General features: G+C 33.1%; 1 protein-coding gene across 5 annotated transcripts; it reads left to right on the forward strand.

The window, feature by feature from the left end:
• Window positions 1-1,532: 1,532 nt before the first annotated feature.
• LOC143239003 (titin-like) lies at window positions 1,533-7,414 on the forward strand. Of its 5 annotated transcripts, none has more exons than XM_076479713.1 (6): window positions 1,533-1,692; window positions 2,363-2,470; window positions 3,929-4,216; window positions 4,375-4,647; window positions 5,481-5,711; window positions 6,947-7,414. In XM_076479713.1, the coding sequence occupies exons 2-6, from the start codon at window positions 2,395-2,397 to the stop codon at window positions 7,099-7,101; spliced, it is 1,023 nt and encodes a 340-aa protein (XP_076335828.1). In that variant the 5' UTR covers window positions 1,533-1,692; window positions 2,363-2,394; the 3' UTR covers window positions 7,102-7,414. The 5 variants fall into 5 exon arrangements, with proteins under 5 accessions (XP_076335828.1, XP_076335831.1, XP_076335832.1 ...); XM_076479716.1 differs by having other exon boundaries at window positions 4,375-4,548; XM_076479715.1 differs by lacking the exon at window positions 2,363-2,470 and adding an exon at window positions 2,761-2,968 and having other exon boundaries at window positions 1,538-1,692.
• The last annotated feature ends 11,948 nt before the right edge of the window (window positions 7,415-19,362 follow it).

Raw genomic sequence — 19,362 nt, forward strand, 5'->3', positions numbered from 1 at the left:
TCTTTTGTAATTTTTAATGGTTAAATCTGAAATTTGTGTAGTTTTTTTATTGGTTAAAGCTAAAACAGATCATTTGTATTAAAGTTTAAATTGTTTTATTTAATGCACTGTTTATTAAAATAAGTACAATTCGACAGTGATTTTGAAAACAAGATACTATCTACAATGGGAATATGAATTTATATAATGTATATTCATAAAAACCAACCTTATTAGACTGGAAATATTTGTACGTTGAATTTCATACGTAAATAACGTAGAGCAAAATAAGTTCGTTATCTCTAATTTAAAAGTGCTAGACTAGAGAGAAGGCAGCTAGCCGAAACCCCCAATTTTTGAACTACTTTCTTTTTAAGGACGAAAACTGAGATTGAACATTACATTATAAGATTCTCACGGTTAAAACGATGGATATATTCGATGACGGGATGAAAACTCGTGGACAGCAAGTTGCGATTCGAGTGCGTTATCCACCAGCTAGTGCCACACTACGCCTGAATGTTTCTTCATATAACGTTTATTGATAAAAACCATTGTACTTCGTTCTTCTTTTTTTATCGTTATATGAAGAAACATTTAGGAAACTTTAAATTGGAAAACAAAAGTATGGATTTACCTTTATGGTATCAGTGTTAGTATTTAGTAAGGCTATTACTGCAAAATCATTTATGTAAAAGGTTAAACCTAATTTCTTCATAACTGGATAAGCTATTTTAAGCGAAACGAAAAAATACACCAAACTACTCATAATGAGCTCTGTCATGATAATAGTACGTCTAAGTTTCTTAACCACTGTTCACCAACCGAAAAAAAAATTACTTAACCGGTTTTGCTGGATAGTTTGGAACTGTTTGTTTGTTTTCACCCAGAGTTACAAGGGGGCTACCTGTCTCTAATTTAGCAATCAAAAGTTAGAGAGAAGCTAGTCATAAGCAAATCTTACACCAATGAAAAGTGGGATTGATGGTACCATTATAAAAACCTCACGGTTGAAAGAGCAAGTATGTTTGGTAGGACAGAAATTCGAACCCGCGACCTTTGGTTGCGAGACGAGAACCCTAATCATCATCTGATGTCTTAGTTGTTAGCCTGGCTGGATTAAAATACAAATATATTGACTGATTATTTGGAATTAAGCACAAAGTTACACGATGGACTATCTGTGCTCTGCCCAACACGGGTATAGAAACCCAGTTTCTAGCGGTGTGAGCCTGCCGACATTCCACTATGCCGGGAAATAAATATAATATTAAATTCACTTCACTGAACAAAAGCTTTAATTACTTAAATGTTAGCCGTTGCAAGTGAATTATTAAGATTTCAATTAAATAGCAGGAAAATACTGAACTAACATTTTAACATATTTTTATTAGTTTCAACCCTTTAAGTAACAGTTTATTTGTCTACTACTTTATTTACATCACATTTGAAAGCAGGACGACTTATCGTCATTGTTTCGACGTTTTATACGTTTCTTTGTGTAAACAGCTACAGAGTCATGACGCTGCCCTTTGAAACTTGGCACCGGTATCTAAACTCAGATAAGAACACTGTTATTTTAGGCTCTTGTCATTTATTAAACTGCAGAAAGCTGGATTTTACGTAAAAAGGCTGGACCTGTAACTTTGTTTGGCTATAAAACTCGCACGTAGGTGTTTGAGACGAAAAAACAACTCGTATGTATTGACACCTGTAAGTTTTGTTTTTAACGTTTTTGTGATTGACAAATTTGGTGTGTCTGGGTTGTACCGGTACTGGTAGGTAATACAAGATGATACTTGTTGAGCAAGGTTCCACTGGTACTGGTAGATAATATAAGATGATACTGGTGGTTTAAGTAAGGCTGTACTGATACTGGTAGGTTAGGTAAGGTTGTACTGGTATTGGTACGTTGAGTAAGCTTGTACTAGGAGTTCAAGTAAAGTGAGAATACTTCCTGAAGGTTAAGCGAGGTTATACTGGTACTTGTAGTTAAAGCAATGTTTTACTGTTGTTGGTTGGTTAAAAAGTTAATGTATAATACAAATATATCTTTGTTACGTTAAGTTCGTTAAGCTAGCACTCTTATATAAGTACAAGCCACAACCTATCTGGTCAAGACATTTTATTGACTGGACCTATAGTGCCAGAAATAATTAACATAACAACATACGAGATCTGGATATAAAACTACGCATGTTATAGCACTGCCCATTTAGTTCTTTATCTTTTTAATGTCACTCTTTGTTAATTTGTTGTGTAGAAACTAGTGGCCGAGAACCCATGATATAAATCATATTATGAAGAAATCATTGAGCTAAGAATCCATAATGCTAACTGGACTAGCTGGTAATAAATCATTTCAATTTTTCATACTTTCTAGTTAAGACCACCATTCAAAACATTGATATTCAGATGATGAGAGCAGTAGTGATCAGTGTTTTAGTGCTGGTCGGTGCGTTGGTCCTGGAGACAACATTAATAGATGCAGGTAACTTTTCTATCTGGTACACTATTGAAAATGTGTACAAAAAGTAATGGGTTCGTAGCGAAGTAAAAAATATACTGTAACATTAACAAAGAAGCAATGCACACCCACATGAATACGTGAAAGACTGCTGGTTACGCATCTTTAGCAATATACCACAAATATTATCCTTTAGTTCAAAATGTAAAGTACTACTTGCAATATGTAACTTAAGATGCAGAGATGCCAACTATTTCAAATGACTGAGCGTAATGATTGTAGACAGAGCCCTTTAACAGTTTTAATCCTTTTAGGTTTGCCAGAAACAAGACAATTTGGTGAACGAAGCCTCTTTTTTTTTTTTTTTTCCATCCTGTGAAAGATCGCATTGGTGTTTCTATGCAGCTTTGAAAACGAGAAATACCCATCTACGCGAACGCTGATTGGTTGACAAGCACTGATGACGTAACTATGGATTCCCCCACGTACCAAGTATGGAGAAGCACCACACTCAAACTATTGGTAGACGACGGAGATACAAATATTTTTTATTTCAAGCACAAACATGATTATCACAAGTAGCCACTTGGACTATGTCTTTTATTTATTATCAAAATGTATTTGTATTTCACTAGAAATTTTCTTTTCACCCCTTTAAAGCCCTGGGGGAACAATTTATCACTTTATTGTATGGGCCTATATAATAATTTGGGAGTTGCAACAATTCGTAATATATGTTTGTATGTAGTCGTAATGCATAGACCAAAATCGTAATGATTACGCTCAAATCGTAATGGTTGGCATATCTGAAGATGTATTACTTGATTCCTGTAACTTAAGATGTAAAGTATTACGTGTATCCTGCAATTTAAGATGTAAAGTGTTACTTGTAACCTGTAACTTCAGATGTAAAGTGTTACCTGTATCCTGTGACTCAAGATGTAAAGTGTTACTTCTTTCATGTAACTTAAGAAGTGAAGTATTACTTGTGACATGTAAATTAAGAAGTAAAGTATTACTTGTAACATGTAATTTAAGATGTAAAGTATTGCTTGTATCCTGTAACTCAACATGTAAAGTACTACTGATACCATGTTATGTGAAATAAACATCAGCCAACATCAGACTCAAGGCACTTTCATTACTTATTTGTTTCTTACAGTTAGAAAATAGCTTGTGGTTGTTGAATGGTTATTCCCATCCACCTGTCACATTATACATGTTACAAATAGAGAAACGTATTTATTATTTTTGTGGAAGTACATAATTACAAAGGTTACAATTTATTTAGAAGAACTTAATGGAAAGTTGCAAATTATTACATGAATAAGAGTATATTAACTGTTTCGGGAAAAGTTGGTGAAACTCATAAGAGACGACAATAATAACTGTACATTTTAAGAAACAAATTTCAACTTGTCACAACCTGAGTAACACTTTAGGTTTATTATATCTGTAAACTATACCTCTTTTCTTTTTTAGATTCAAATGACTACATCATTTATGATATAGTGGTTAAAAACAAGCATGTCAGTCGTGGCGGAGAAACGATATTGAAATGTCTGTCGCTGTGTAATGAAGAACCTACCATTAAATGGTATGTGGCTATGGAAGAGAAACAGTCAGAAAAAGGCACAGCTGAAGGTTTTGGAGATGCAGAAATCTACAATCAAAAGTTAAAAGCAGAAATGATAAATGAAAGAACTAAATTTGTTTGTTCAGTTAAATGTGGTACAGAATTAGTCAATGAAACAATCACAGTTTTTGTTGGTGAGTTAAATGTGATAAAGGATATTGTGTAGTAAAATAGTAAGAGTTTATGTTGGTGAGCTAATGTGGTAGAATGTCACTCAGTAACACAGAAAGATATGATTTTTACAACAGGAAGAGAGGAGTATTTTCATTTTGGTTATGTTTTTTTTTTCTAGGAGACCCTCCAATGATTGAAACAGTCATTTCATCTGTACAGAGAACTGTAAAAGGAAATGACACAGATATTGAATGTAAAGGTCACAGCAAGGGACATACACACGTGATCTGGGTAAAAGATGGACATAAAATCTCCTCTGTTAAAACAGACCATCAATCAGGAACATTCACAAGTACACTTCAAGTGATGAATGTTACACATAATGTTGTGTACACTTGCAAAGCACACAATATATATGGAATTACAAACAGAACTGCAGAAATAAGAATAGGTTGGATTCATATTATAAGTTGTTTTTTAAATTTATGGTAAGGTATGGAGAGAGTATCTTTCATACGTGTAAAACATTTACAGTTAGTCATGTTTCTTTATACACTCTAAAAGATTTTTTCTAAAAATGACAAGATGCTTTGGACATAGTTAGACAATAGAAAAATGTAACAAGATTTTTTAAATTACCATTCTTAAATACTGTGTACTAAAACTGTTACTGTTAATATTGACAGGTTAAATGTGGTACAAGATAACTCAGTTAAATAGCTAGTTTATATAAGTGTGGTACAAAATAACTCAGTTAAACAGCCAGTTTATATTAGTGGGTTAAGAATGGTACAAAATATCTCAGTTAAACAGCCAGTTTATACTAGCGAGTTAAGTGTGGTACAAGAGAACTCAGTTAAACAGCCAGTTTATACAAGTGTGGTACAAGATAACGCAGTTAAACAGCCAGTTTATGTTAGTGTGTTAAATATTGTACAAGATAACTCAGTTAAATATCCAGTTTATATAAGTAAGTTTAATGTGATACAAGATAACTCAATTAAATAGCCAGCTTATACAAATGGTACAAGATAACTCAGTTACACAGCCAGTTTATGTAAGTTGAATGTGGTAGAAGACAGTCAACAAAAATTCCTTCCATGAATGAATTATCTGCTGTAAAAATTTTTAAACCAATATTTTTAGGATGCAGGTCAGTTTAAAAGTGTGTGTCTGATTAACCTTAAATGATAACCTTTACCATGAGTGGATAACATACTGTATTATAAACATATACATCTTCTATAATACTAGAATCAGATGTAACAAACCATTGTTATTTAGGTCAGCCCTCTGCCATTCTTGAAATGAAGACAGCGACCAGTCTCCCTGTACTTACTGGTGAGAATGTTACGGTGACATGTCTTATCCAGTTTGATGGTAACATCTTGGTGACGTGGCTCAAAGACAAGGAAGAAGTTAGCACCAATAAAGATTCTGCAGACACACTGACTAAAAAGGAATTTCACTTTATGTACAGTTCTGTCCTGATGACCTTTAATGCATCATGCAATGGTACAAACATGTTTGGTACTGTTAAAAAGTCCCTGAAACTTGAAACAATATATTATGTGCTAAAGGTTTTATTATTTGAGGATATTTATAGTTCTGTTGAAAATACCATTTATTACTGTTCCATACCATTATATCTACCAATGATTAGTGTTCTATACCCTTACAATTACCTGTTATTAGTGTTTCATATTCTTATATCTTCCTGTTATTAGTGCTTCATACCATCAGTTATTAATGTTTTATAAAATTAAGCCCACCAAATGTTTAGCAATGGAAGATCAAAATAAAATAAAAACATCAAGTGCCAAGAAAAAAACTTGTCATATTAATGTTGCTCGTTACTTTACACGAGTCATACTGGGAAATAAAGAAATTAAAAAAGTTTCATCTCACTATTTAATTGCTAGTCAGCATACTCACAATTCTTTGGTTCATTGGATATGGCAGTATGACAATTGTGCATATCCTTCACCATTCTGGTGTACTGAACGTGAACGATCAGTGAAATTATACAGTGTTTGTTTAGCATCAGTCACGTGATAGTTGAAAGCATTTGTCCAACTGCTCATCCATTTAAATTTGATCATTGGATGCTATACCTGGGTTCCATTGAACTTGTCTTAGTCAGATCCTCAGAGGAACTTGTGACATCTAAAGGAATGATAATTCTGACAGGTGCAAAAGCTACAAGTGAACAGTTTTATTTCTAACTGTAGTTGCCATCAGGCTGTTAGCAGCATCTACTGCTACAGTTTTTGAACTGACTGTCACTCTTGCAGCATGCTAGCAGCTGAGAATGCACTATGAACTTAGCCTTGGATTCACAGCCTGACACATCAACTTCTACACTATCACATAGCCCCTCTCATCCCAATCTCTCAAACCTTAAGTGTCCAAGAGTCGATGAGCTCTTCAGAGTCTACGTGATGTAAAAATAAATGTGACCCAATGGTAAAGTCATTTTTATATCTATTTTTATTTTGAAGTTTTTTGCCTTTTGATGGCAATCATTTGAACACGTTTCTTTAAGATCATTAAAAATACGAAAAATTCTTTTCACACATGTATAAAAACGAAAATTCCACTTTCCCCATCCACTGATGATTATATATGTTTAAAATCCAATTATCAGTTACACAGATATTTTTATTTCAAACAGATGGTACACAGATGTTCTTATTCCTTATTTTGTTACAGAAACTGTTTCAGGTGTTTTCTAATTCTCTTTTCTCTAGGTTGCAATGAAGAAGAAAACAAGTCAAAAGATGGTAATGAAAACAAATTCTGTATTGCCTTGGGCACTTCCAGTGCTATAGTTGTTGTGTGTCTACTCACTGGGATTGGTATTTTGTTTTTAAAGAAAAGAGTCAACAGACCTAAATCATTCTAAGCATTTCTGTCTTTTTCATCAATGTAATCTTGTGATTTTAGGTTTAAAAAGATATTTTCTATAAAATAGTGTTTCAGTCTAAAATTGTAGAACATACTTAATTTAAAAAACCTACCTCATGTAATAACTACTTGTTTTAGAGCAAAGCCTTATTAACTGTTTGATATATTCTTACTGGACTTCATATTTTAGTACTGTAAGTCCCTAATCTTACTACTGTTCCACTTATTAGCATTTTATGAGTAAATTCTAATTGAAGCATGAAACAAGAACTGATTATTAAATCAATAAAACATTACAAAAACCGAACAAATTCTGATTGAAACATGTTATGAGAACTGATGTATAAAGAGCCAAAATATCACAAATAGTAAAAATATTATAATTGAAACACTTAAGAATTAATGATTAAATAGAGAAAATCTTAGAAAACTGAGTGGATTTTGATTGAAACATATAGAAATAAGAAGTGATGATAAGTGTGTTAAGCACATGTTTTATTTAGAGAACATAAACCTAGCAGGGGTTCTAATAAATACTGTACCATATTAGTGTAGGATTTCAAACAAGATCTGATGTGTACAATAAAAATAAATCCTAGCACATGGCTATAATAATCCGACTGTCTGCAGTATCTTGTTACTAAGTGTGGGACTTGAAACAAGGTCTGATATGGAAGATAGAAAACATGGCTGTAGCAATAACTACTTCCTGAAAATGAACAAGCACTGTACATGTGAATATACTTCATTGTTAGCTAACAACATTCAGAAAACTGCACCTGATGTTTCTGTAACATTCCCAATGGAAGCAAACTCAGTGTATCTTATTGCCAGGAATGTTTGTTTTTAAAATGTAATATGTATACTTTATCTTTAACTATTGCTATATATATATATGTGTGTGTGTGTGTGTGTGTATCACATAAAAATTCATAATTATAATTTTTAGTCATAAACCAGTCAATGTATGGAATAAACAATACAGCACATGTTGTAAGGATTATATACTGTGATGATGGGTCTACAAGAACTAAGTTATCAATCCTACATACCTATTTATAGTATGAAATACCCAAAACACTGGTTGTTAATAAATCTTGCACTGAAATGTACATCAAATGAAAAATAAATGTAATAATATTAAAGAAATAATATGACAGAAACAGACACAAACCTGTGAAAGGAAAACATAGAATGGGCAGACAAAAAATTAAATAAATAGAACAAGAAATGAAGGTTTGAATAAAATACAAATGTAATTGTTTGTTATGTTCAAAACTATGCCATGGGTTATCTGTGATCTTCCTACCACAGGTATTCAAAACCAGTTGCTGATAATAAGTACTCAGACTTCCCACTGAGCCAGGGGCAATATAATAGGAAAACAAGAAATAAGACATAAAACAAATAAGAATTTTGAATGTAAAGAACTTATTCCAATATCATTAAATTCTGTATTTAAACAGAACATGAGAACTGATGCAATATTGTATTTCACAAGATATAATCAACAAATCAAAATACAATTTTTGTTATATGTTTTATATAAGTTTAACATATTCACTTGTAAACACTAACCAGAATTTTATCATCATAGCAATAGAAATGGAAATGATTTTATAACAGATATTTTTTCACACAAAACATTTGAAGCTGTGAATTGTGTGACAACTATTCATAATAAATGTAATACATTATTCTTTTAAAACAACTATATTTTTACTAGAGAGTGACTGATTTTCTCTGCTGCTTGCCAGACTTTCTTCTTGAATACCATCATTCACAGAAGTTTTATCACCTTCCCCATTCAAACAATATAATCCAGGGTACTTAGACATGCATTCTTGCATTTCTTGAAATTTCTCAATGCAGTCACTTTGTTTACGATCAGCTGTACTGTAATGAAAACAAGAAAAGGCTTCCTGAAACTCAGGACCACACGGTCCTGTCACCACCCCCACCTAAACATGGACAGCTTCAGTTTATTTCTCCATTAGTTAAAATTTAAATCAAAACTAAATACACAATACCTATATGTACATATCTGTCTGTTTATAGATATATATTAAACATGTTAAAATCATATTACAAGTGTTTTTTTTTCTTCTTTTACAGTGTAATCATTCAAACAAGAAGGTAATCTCACTGTCATTATGAGCAGCAAGTTTTCTTTCAAATATTTGCTATTGGCGAACTTACTCAACACACCTCGGTCAGGTGTTAGTTTAAACACTTGCTGTTGTTTAACTTATTCAACACACCTTGGTCATGTGTTAGTTTAAACACTTGCTGTTGTTTAACTTATTCAACACACCTTGGTCATGTGTTAGTTTAAACACTTGCTGTTGTTTAACTTATTCAACACACCTTGGTCAGGTGTTAGTTTAAACACTTGCTGTTGGCTAACTTACTCAACACATCTTGGTCAGGTGTTAGTTTAAACACTTGCTGTTGGCTACCTTACTCAACACACCTTGGTCAGGTGTTAGTTTAAACACTTGCTGTTGGCTACCTTACTCAACACACTTTGGTCAAGTGTTAGTTTAAACACTTGCTGTTGGCTACCTTACTCAACACACCTCGGTCAGGTGTTAGTTTAAACACTTGCTGTTGGCTAGCTTATTCAACATATCTTAGTGATGTGTTAATTTAAACACTTGCTGTTGGCTACCTTACTCAACACTCCATTATGACATGTTAGTTTAAACATTTGTTGGCTAATTTACTCCACAATTTTGAGTTAACTGTCTAGTAGAACCTTGACATTAAGAGGATCCTTCTGCTTGTGTCCACATGTCTCCTATAGCAAAGTGCCCTTAATATTAAGAATGAACCATGCAAAGCTGGATTTGATATTCGCTATAATAAATTTCTCAATTTTAAAACCCTCATTTTGTTTGTTGTATGCACTTAAAACCATTTTTGCCACATGTATTTAAGCAGTGTTTTCATATATATTTTAAAAACATAATATAAATGGAACAAAGAAATGTGTGATTTTTAAATTTATTTCTTTTTGACAAATATGGAAGCACATATAAGAAGTTACTATACATTTGTATATCATACATTAGGTCACTAGCACAAAAACACGTATAACAAATTGTTATTCTTTATGTCAATTTTATGTTTACTTTGTAAAAATGTTTAATAGATCACTGTCACATTTACACTGGTGGTGTTCCATTTCACCTTTATGTGTCTAAAACACAGAAGAATAAATAAAAAAATGCTTCAAAAACAGAGTACTTACAGTGTCACAAATAGTTATTCAATAACATTTTTAAAATAACTCAAAGGTCACAACAACTGCAGTACAAGGTTTAACTGCCTACTTTATATAAAGAATAACAGTAAAAACACTGCCCTTAAACCAGAATACTGAGATGTTCATTACTGTAAGATTTATTTTGTTTACAAATAATAGGAAAAAAAATACTGAAAGGATTTGCCCACACTGGCATAGTTCCTATTGTTTTCAGATGCCCACTGATTGAGGTTGTGCTGTAATTTAGTACTTTTAGTTCTTTAAAACAACACTGAACAAAGGTTACTGTCAGCTACATTTCTCAAAACAAACTTCAACTTGACATCACGAAAAAGATGTGATAATAACACCAAAGCAGGCTCATCAAACACATGTGAAGTAAACTGGAACTCATCAGTCAGTCTTTCACCCAAAGTATGTATGACATTATTACTTCCTATAAGCTAGTTCTTGTAAATATGACCTACAATAATGTTTACTTGCCTGATGAGTCATCAATATTTTCTGGTAAAGAAAGTTTACTTGGTGTCTCATGATCTTCTTTGAGATATCACTTTGTCTTTTCCCAGACAAAAAATACAGATATTTCTATCTTAATTTTTAAACATTAAAAATCACAAATTATACTGGGTATTCATTCATCATTTACCTGAAACTTAAGCTTTTTTTTATCTGTTGTTTATGAAATAATGCATAAACAATATCAACATTGTTACTAAGAGCTTAAAAATTATTTTAAACTACAAAACTTACATGAAGAAAGCACTTTAATGAAGTCTACACTTTTAATTAATACCTTGTGGATAAGTTACAAGTAGCTAGCTAGATACAAAATCAAACCATGTAAGTCTGTAAGAAATAAAATCACTGAAGTTCCACTAGATATGTTAATAAAACCCAAAGTTGAACAATAGATATCTAAAAGAAATAGAACCCTTGCAGTCTGTTAGATTAGTTCAAAAGACAAGATTAAACAATAGGTGTCTCACAGTTTGTTATTTACCTTAGTAAATCCAATTCACTTGTGAGAATCATGTCATCTGAAGGTTGCATAGTAGCTACTTTTTTGTGATGACAAAAAAAAACCCACTTGTAGAAAAAATTATACATGTCAAAACAGCTGGTATGGCTAGAGAAAGCACTATGTAGAGAAACGAACGTTTCAACCTTCTTCGGTCATCTTCAGGTTCACAAAGACAAAGGGATACTGACCGATAGCTGACCACATGTTGTGTAATTGAGTGTTGGAATGTAGAGGGCGAGCTTAGATGTTGGATATATTTATTAATATAGGGTATAAAGGTGTTCCTTTGTATTGGTTTATTTAGGGCTTGAGTTGTTGTACAAGTAAGGCTTCTTTAACTTTGCATTTGTTTATGTTTTTTCTTTATTTAGTATTTGAGTATTTTCTATGGTTATTCTGCGTTTATTTGATTTGCAGTACTTGAAAACATGTGAAGGTGACTTTTTATGTTCTTTAAATCTGGTTTCCAATTTTCTACTTGTTTCTCCAATATAGAAGTCGTGGCAGTTATCACATTGTATTTTATAAATAATGTTGGTGTGGTGTTTGTCAGTGTAGTTTTTACATAGTATAGACCTCAGGTTTGTGCCTGGATTTTGAATAAATTTGGTACTAACTGGAATGCCATATTTTGTTACTAGTTTTTGCCAAATGTTGGTTATTTTTCTGCTGATGTCAGGAATATATGGTATGCAGCAGTATATGGTTTCGTGATTTTTTAAAATCGTGGGGTATATTTATATACCCTAACTTTGTTAGTTGATTTTGCTTTTTATCTAGGTGTGTGTATATGTTTTCTACAGTTTGTGGAGGAAACTTGTTGATGTTGATGAAGTATTGTTTTATTTTGTCTAATTCATCATTAATTTTATCTGGTGAGCATAGTTTTATGGCTGTTTATTTGGTTTTTTTAGTATGTTGAGTTTTTGTTTTGTTTCACGTGCTGAGTCCCAAGGAATGTATAGTTACTCACCAGCATGGGTGAATTTTCAGTGGATTCCTGTTTTAAATTGTGTATTGGTTCTTGTAATTTTGAGGTTAAGAAATAATGTTTGATTGCTTTCTTCCTGTTCACATAGTGCTTTCTCTACCCATACCAGCTCCTTTTACATATACAAGTAGCTACTTTTGTTTCATTTAATTGAATTTAGTTGTATCTGTTTGCCTAAACTGTTTACATTTTTGTAAAATAAAACACTTATGATTATAATTTAGCTAACATTATGTGAAATACAGAAAGAATTACCAACACACATTAAACTAATGTTAGCCCTTTATCATATCCACCCCTATATTTATGCATGCTAGACATCTCTACCTGTATGTATACATCAATTTTTTCGCATACTACTTAAAACACCTTATGTTTGATTTGTTGTGGTCAAAGCATCGCTACTACAATAAAAGAAACAAGGTGTTAAGTAATCTGCAGAGAGAATTACCAGCACACATTAACTTTATGATTAAGCTAATATTAAGTAACCTACAGTACACATTAAGATAACTCTATATAACCTGTAGAAATAATTACTAGCTATTTCCAGTTTGAAAACACAACAGGTACACATGGATTTTTATAATGGGAGAAATCAAATAAATCTGAAATACACTAAATTTTATACTGTAAGATGTTTTTAGTTCAGCTGATTTGAAAGATACAACTTCGAAAATTACAGTTTAGAAAAGTAAAAGGACCCTACAATCTTCAATGACTTTTCACCTTAACTTTAAATAGTAAATTACAGTTTTTAAACTTTTAGTAACTTTTACATTCATGTTTGTTGGCCTACATATACAATAACATGGCATAAAAATGTATCTCAGGATGGCTGGTATGGGTATTAACACTTTTACTAATGAAACAAAGAACGACGTTTCGACCTGAAGATAACCTTAGATCGAAACATTGTTCACTGCTTCATTAGTAAAAGTGTTAATACCCATACCAGCCGTCCTGAGATACATTTTTATTTCAAGTGGGTTTCTTGTCATCACAAATTAACACAGAGTACTAGTACTAATAAACACGTGTGAGAAATTGGATTACAACAAATGATGGAATTGTTAATATACCACAAACAATTAACATCATTAGTATTGTTATACCTAATAACATTAGTATACAATTATTTAAGAAAACTTTTAAAATAATATATAATGAACTTATGAATGATGAATTGGTGTTTCGAAAAGGTAAAAAAAGAATTGTTCTTTCCCACTTTAACTTACCAAAATCTTTTCAGTATGACAATTGACACAAGTAGAAAATTACTTAGTTAAAATATTTTATGAAAATAATATATAAATCATATATTAAACTTTAGAAATTCAAGTGGAGCAAAATGCTATAATCACTTGGTCTACAAAAAACAACAACTTAGAATCTGAAGACAATTGGAAATACAATTTATGAAAATAAAATAAATTTCAAATATATAAAATAGACATTTTCCTTATAATTATGCAAACAATAAAGAAATATTATGAAACTATAGTTGTGGTCTAACACAGAAAACAATACTTCAAAATACCATTAAACTGTTCTTGATGCACACAAGTGTTTATATTTCTTTAACATGATAAACAAGTTTAGTTACTTACAAATCTACATAGTGAGCTGGCTATCTATGCTAAGTCTTCCATAGGTATCGAAATCTGGTTTTTAGTGTTATAATTTTTCATACTTGCAGCTAATCTACTGTGAAGTCTCTAATATTTAAGCAATTATTCCTTGATAAAACTAAATGAAAAATAATCAAATCCCAAGTTTCTGAATCACAAAATTAGAAGAACAAGGATTTGCATTACCCAACCACCAACGAATATGTTACGTTGGAATAAAATTTAAGTAAATGAAACCTATTTGTTTTTAATAGAAATATTGGAAGTGTGGATGTTTAGTCATAAATGTTTCAACCAACTGCAGATCTAAAATCACACAATAGTTTCAGGTATCTATACACTATGTGAAAGAACTGTTATATAATAACTCATATAATTGGTCCCATTTTTAAAATATTTTGTATTTACCCAGAGATCTCAAGATTGGAAATTTTTACAAGTTTCTTCAAGTAGCAACAAAATTGTATTTAAGTGATGAGATTTGGTAATATGTTCTTTTTTTGTAGTTAAATACAAAGAGCTATCCATGCACTGCCAAACACGGGTATCAAAACCCGATTTCTAGCATTGTAAATCCGCAGACATACCGCTGTGTCACTGGCAGATTTGCAATGAGTTGCAACTACAATGTAAAAATACTATTACTTAGCTGGGTGCTTTTCATGATGCTCATACAATATACCTAGAAGGTTCATGAAAGTTAAAGTCTCTACAGAATACAGCAGTGAAGGATTTAGAAACAAGGATAAATATAAATACACAATATTTTGTTTAGTGTTAGTAGAGAAGAGGTATTGCCTATAATCAGTTAATCTTAGTGAGTAAGAGTTTGGTTATCTGTGATCTGCTTACCATGGGTATCGTTTTCAGGCATGAATTTCCTGGTTGCTGTTTCCAGTATAGAAGCTAATCGGACCTTCCCTATGTCACCTTTATTACCTTGCATCTCTCAGCAGTCAGGGAAGGGGCTACTCTCAGTTGAGTCTGTCCACGGTCTGATTCATTGTAAAATAAGACAAATGTATTCGATCCAGGGGTTATGAGCCTGCATCATCAGGAAAAAGCAGGACATTCTGGAAAGAATTTGGATCTGTTTTTTCAGGCTCCTTCGTTTACTAGGTCGGCTTCTCATGAGGTCAATTTGGATCAACCATTTTGTGCTCTTTTTTTTTTTCAGTAAATCAACTGGTTTTTGAGGGCTCCCCTGGTAGCCTCTGAGTCTATTCCTTATATAAGAGCGACTACTTAGCGTTTCCTCCTTTACCTGATATTTCCATTTATGCTGGTTGATTTACCTCTCAGTTATGTGACAGGATGGCTATGCCTTGTTTTCCACATTTGTTGGAACAGCAGGCCTTGACTTACCACTGCCAAGAGGACATATATTCAGATCTCTAGTAACATATCACAACATTCTCAGATTCGTCTAACTCTCACTACTATTCTGAGATATTTATCTTCATTTCAAAGTTCGTCAGAAAAATCTCCGCAACCTCTAACTCAATTTGATGATAAATTAGGTTCTTTGCTGATTTTTACTTTGGTAAGATTGTTAGATTTTGCTCTTTCTGGCTTGTATGATGTTAGGATTTACTGGATAAAGATGTCTTATTGGAGGAAGTTCATCCAGTTGTCACATTCCATGAGTTATGTAAAGCTCCTTTTCTTTGTCTCTTGATATTTGTGGGCATTCCAAAGGCATTGGAATCATGGATTGATATAGCCTGTTTACATTATTTCTTGTTGTCACTGGCTTCTCGACTTTCTTTGGCTCCTGCTGGAAGTCATGGAGTGATTTCTCATTGTGTGTTTCAATCCCCAGCTTCAGCTCTTTGATCTATTGATATTTAGAATATATTCCATCCTTGTCTTAGAGGCTTCTCTGCTCGGACAGACCATCATCAATGTCATTTGTGACTCCCTTTTCCTGTTGGGGTCTATGGGAGCACAGTTGCAATATTTTCTAAACATTTAGAATTCCTTAACCATAGATCCATGTATACTCCAGGTTTTAGAGTTATAATTGGTCATTCAAGTTCACACCTTCACTTACATTATTCTTCCAACCTCCAACAGATCACTGGATTGTGGGTCTTCATTCAAGTTGTTGAGTAGGGGGAAGTATAGTGTTTATCCTGTTCTTCCAAAATTTTATTTTCTGTTTATTCGTTGTGACCAATAAGGTGGGAGATTGGCTTCTGATGATCAATATTTCTCATTTTAACCAATTTTGCAGTTCTCCCAGGTTCACAATTGAATCATTTCTCAATCTACATTGACATTCTTACCAGGTCTGTGGATGACTAAGTTTGATGTTGCTATTGCATATTTATACATTCCCATAACAAAATTGTCTTACTGCTACCTACATTTCATGCAAAAGGGTCAGGTTTTGCAGATTAGGACTCTGCCCTTTGGCCTAGCATCTGCAGATTTGGATTAACATTTCTTGTCTCCTTTATCTTTTGGCCTGTGCACTCACCCTTATATGGAAGACTAGCTATTTCTAGCTCTGTAACATCAGTAAGTGGAATGGCACACCCAGATTCTCTTTTCAGCAACCACCAAGACTAGATTTCTTATCAGAGTCAAGAAATCCATTCTGGTGACGACTCAATACATTGTTCATCTAGGTGTCTTTTTTTAACACATATTTAAATTGGGCTCAGCTGACTCCTATCTGGCTTCATGTCATGGAATAGGCAGTTAGGCTCTTACATCTCCTTCTCCTACTGCATAGATGGAACTCTCTTTTGAGGATGTGAGCATCCCTTGAATCTCTAACTTTTTGGGACAGCACACAAATGCAATCCCTTCATTAGTTCCAGACTATGATCCACTGGATCATCTAGCCTCCTTTCTCAGGAGCAACATCTTGGATTGCAAGTGGTGATTGGATCAGAAAAACATTACAATAGGTGTTTCCATATCAACCCTTCGTCCCAAAATTTCTCTCCTCACAATCAGGAATTCCAGGGTCTATGGATGGACAATGAATCTCCCTTCCACATAAGCATTTTAAAACTTCTTGCTGTCCAATAGACAATGGCTCAAGGTCTACTTCTACTGAAAGAATAAATATTCATGATTCATTCCAACAGTTTTAGAGTGGTATCTTATACTTCTCATCAAGGGGATATGCATTCTAAAACCTTTGTTTTCAAACTTTGAATATTCTCTAATGGGCTGATTCCTATCACATCAGCTTCCAAAATTCTATTGTTTTAGGAGTGATGAATTAAATAGCAGATCATTTGTATCATTCCAACGTAATGGATGCTACATTGTGAAGCCTTCCAGTGGATTTACTCTCAGTTTAAGACATTGATAGTTGATGGATTTGTCACCTATTGGAACTTTCAACTACAGGCATTTTGGTCTTTGGTACCTTATCTTCAGGCCTTGGTGATAGACGCATTCAGTCAAGACTTGACAGGATTGTATCTCTCTGCCTTCCTTGCAATTTTTCTGCCACCCAAAGTACTGGTCAGGGTTCAAACTATTCTTTTTCAAGTGCTGTTTGTATCCCCAGGTTGGCCATCCCAACCATGATGTTATTTTCTTAAATATCTTCAACATCACCCATCCCTGCCACTTCCTCTTTGGCAATCTCTGAAGCAACCTTGATCCAATAGTCTACACCCAGACATTCTAAAACTCGTAATTCCTGCATGGAAATTTTGTGATTCTTTGCATGACATCAGGGTTTAACTTCTGAAGTTATTTTTCTTGATCTCTCCTTAGACTCACAATAGCCATTTATCACCAATGGTATCTAGTGAAAATATTAAACTCACTTCATCCAAAAGCACCAACCATACCTCGATTTTTGACAAAGATTTGGCCCCTTCTACTATCACCTTATATAAGGCAGTTTTCTCGACTACTTTACAATATTTTAAATATGAGTTCCCAGTGTTATCCAGCCTTCTCAAATTGGTTCACGCCTTTCATCCCAAAAGGCATCTTCTATTACTTAACATAGATATAAAGGTGGTGTTATGTGCTCTGTCCCAACATCTATTCGAGGATTTTCTCTCATACACAACGTATTATCTTCTCATAAAATGTATATTTTTTGTTGCTGGCTTGAGGACTTTATAGGTCAGAGTTGTTTGCACAGCCTGTGTACAGGTCTACCATTATACTTATGCCCTCCCTTCTTGAGGCTCTGTCAGCAAGGGTAGGGGATAAATTCTTTTCACCAATTGATTTAGTGGAAATTTCTCATCTCTACAAACACTTGTCCCTTGATCATTTCTTGCATCTTGCCAGGACTTTGAAGTGTTATGTTGCTTGCACTAATTCATTACATTTCTATGTCTCTAGCTATCTGACTGAATTGCCTGCTGGAGGACATCATGCAGACTGGTATGTGAACTTCTCCCACTAGGGTACCAATCTTATCTGTTTATACCCTTTCTTCATGGATGATGCACTCACTAGCTTCTCCATCTTTTCATTGTGAGATTCTAGCTATAAGCATCAGTGAATGTAAGAATGTTTTGACAATAATACTTACCTCCACTGGTACTCTCCAGCTCTTTCTCCCTATTAAGAGATGGCATTAGTAACTGGGATGGTATCAGTCTCAAAAAGTGATAACATTATTGCTTATATACAATACTATGATAGTGGACACATTGATGTTGGTGGAGAATATCACAGTACAACTATCACATAGCACAACTGAGTGGAATATAAAAGATAAAATCAGATCAACGTTTAGATGGGTAAAGAAACAACCGTTTACCTTGAACAACTGCTACAAGAGTAAATAGAAGTAGGTAATATTGGAAATACATTTTCAATTTAGAAAAATGTTAACCTTCAGTATTTGAATTTTTATGTTAGCTAGAGGGCACATGATGTTAAAACTGATGTCTAGACGTGGACTCGTCAGTTATTAATACCAGTTAATTTAGTAAAATTTTCTTGAGAAGTTATTGATAATTTAATAAAGTGTGAAAGATTGCATCAAACTAGTCAGATCAGCTTTAATTTAATAAACATTTCTTAAACATTATTATTGTATAAGGACTACAACAGTTTCAGTTTATGATGAAGTGTTTTTATGAATATAGGCTTACAATTTGTGTTAAAATGAAAGAAACCTGTATCAAATGTTATCAAAACTTAATTCATTATGGTTACATGTGGTATTTTTACCAGATAATCCAAAATATCTATTCAAGAATGTATTTCGTTACAATACGATAAACATCTGTGAACTCTGTGATGCTAATATTCAACTGCAAATAGCTTTATACGAATATAAATGATATTTAAATGATAATTCTAATTTCTTTCCACTACTTGGAATGATATAATTACACATGTTGATA

Source organism: Tachypleus tridentatus, chromosome 13 (assembly GCF_004210375.1).
Source record: "Tachypleus tridentatus isolate NWPU-2018 chromosome 13, ASM421037v1, whole genome shotgun sequence".
NCBI lineage: Eukaryota > Metazoa > Arthropoda > Merostomata > Xiphosura > Limulidae > Tachypleus > Tachypleus tridentatus.

Bases quoted from the DNA above. Each gene is read 5' to 3' on its own strand.
- LOC143239003 (XM_076479713.1), top strand. From the start codon at position 2,395: ATGATGAGAGCAGTAGTGATCAGTGTTTTAGTGCTGGTCGGTGCGTTG. The intron at 2,471-3,928 runs GTAACTTTTCTA...TTTCTTTTTTAG, and splicing joins GACAACATTAATAGATGCAG to ATTCAAATGACTACATCATT. The intron at 5,712-6,946 runs GTACAAACATGT...TCTTTTCTCTAG, and splicing joins CTTTAATGCATCATGCAATG to GTTGCAATGAAGAAGAAAAC.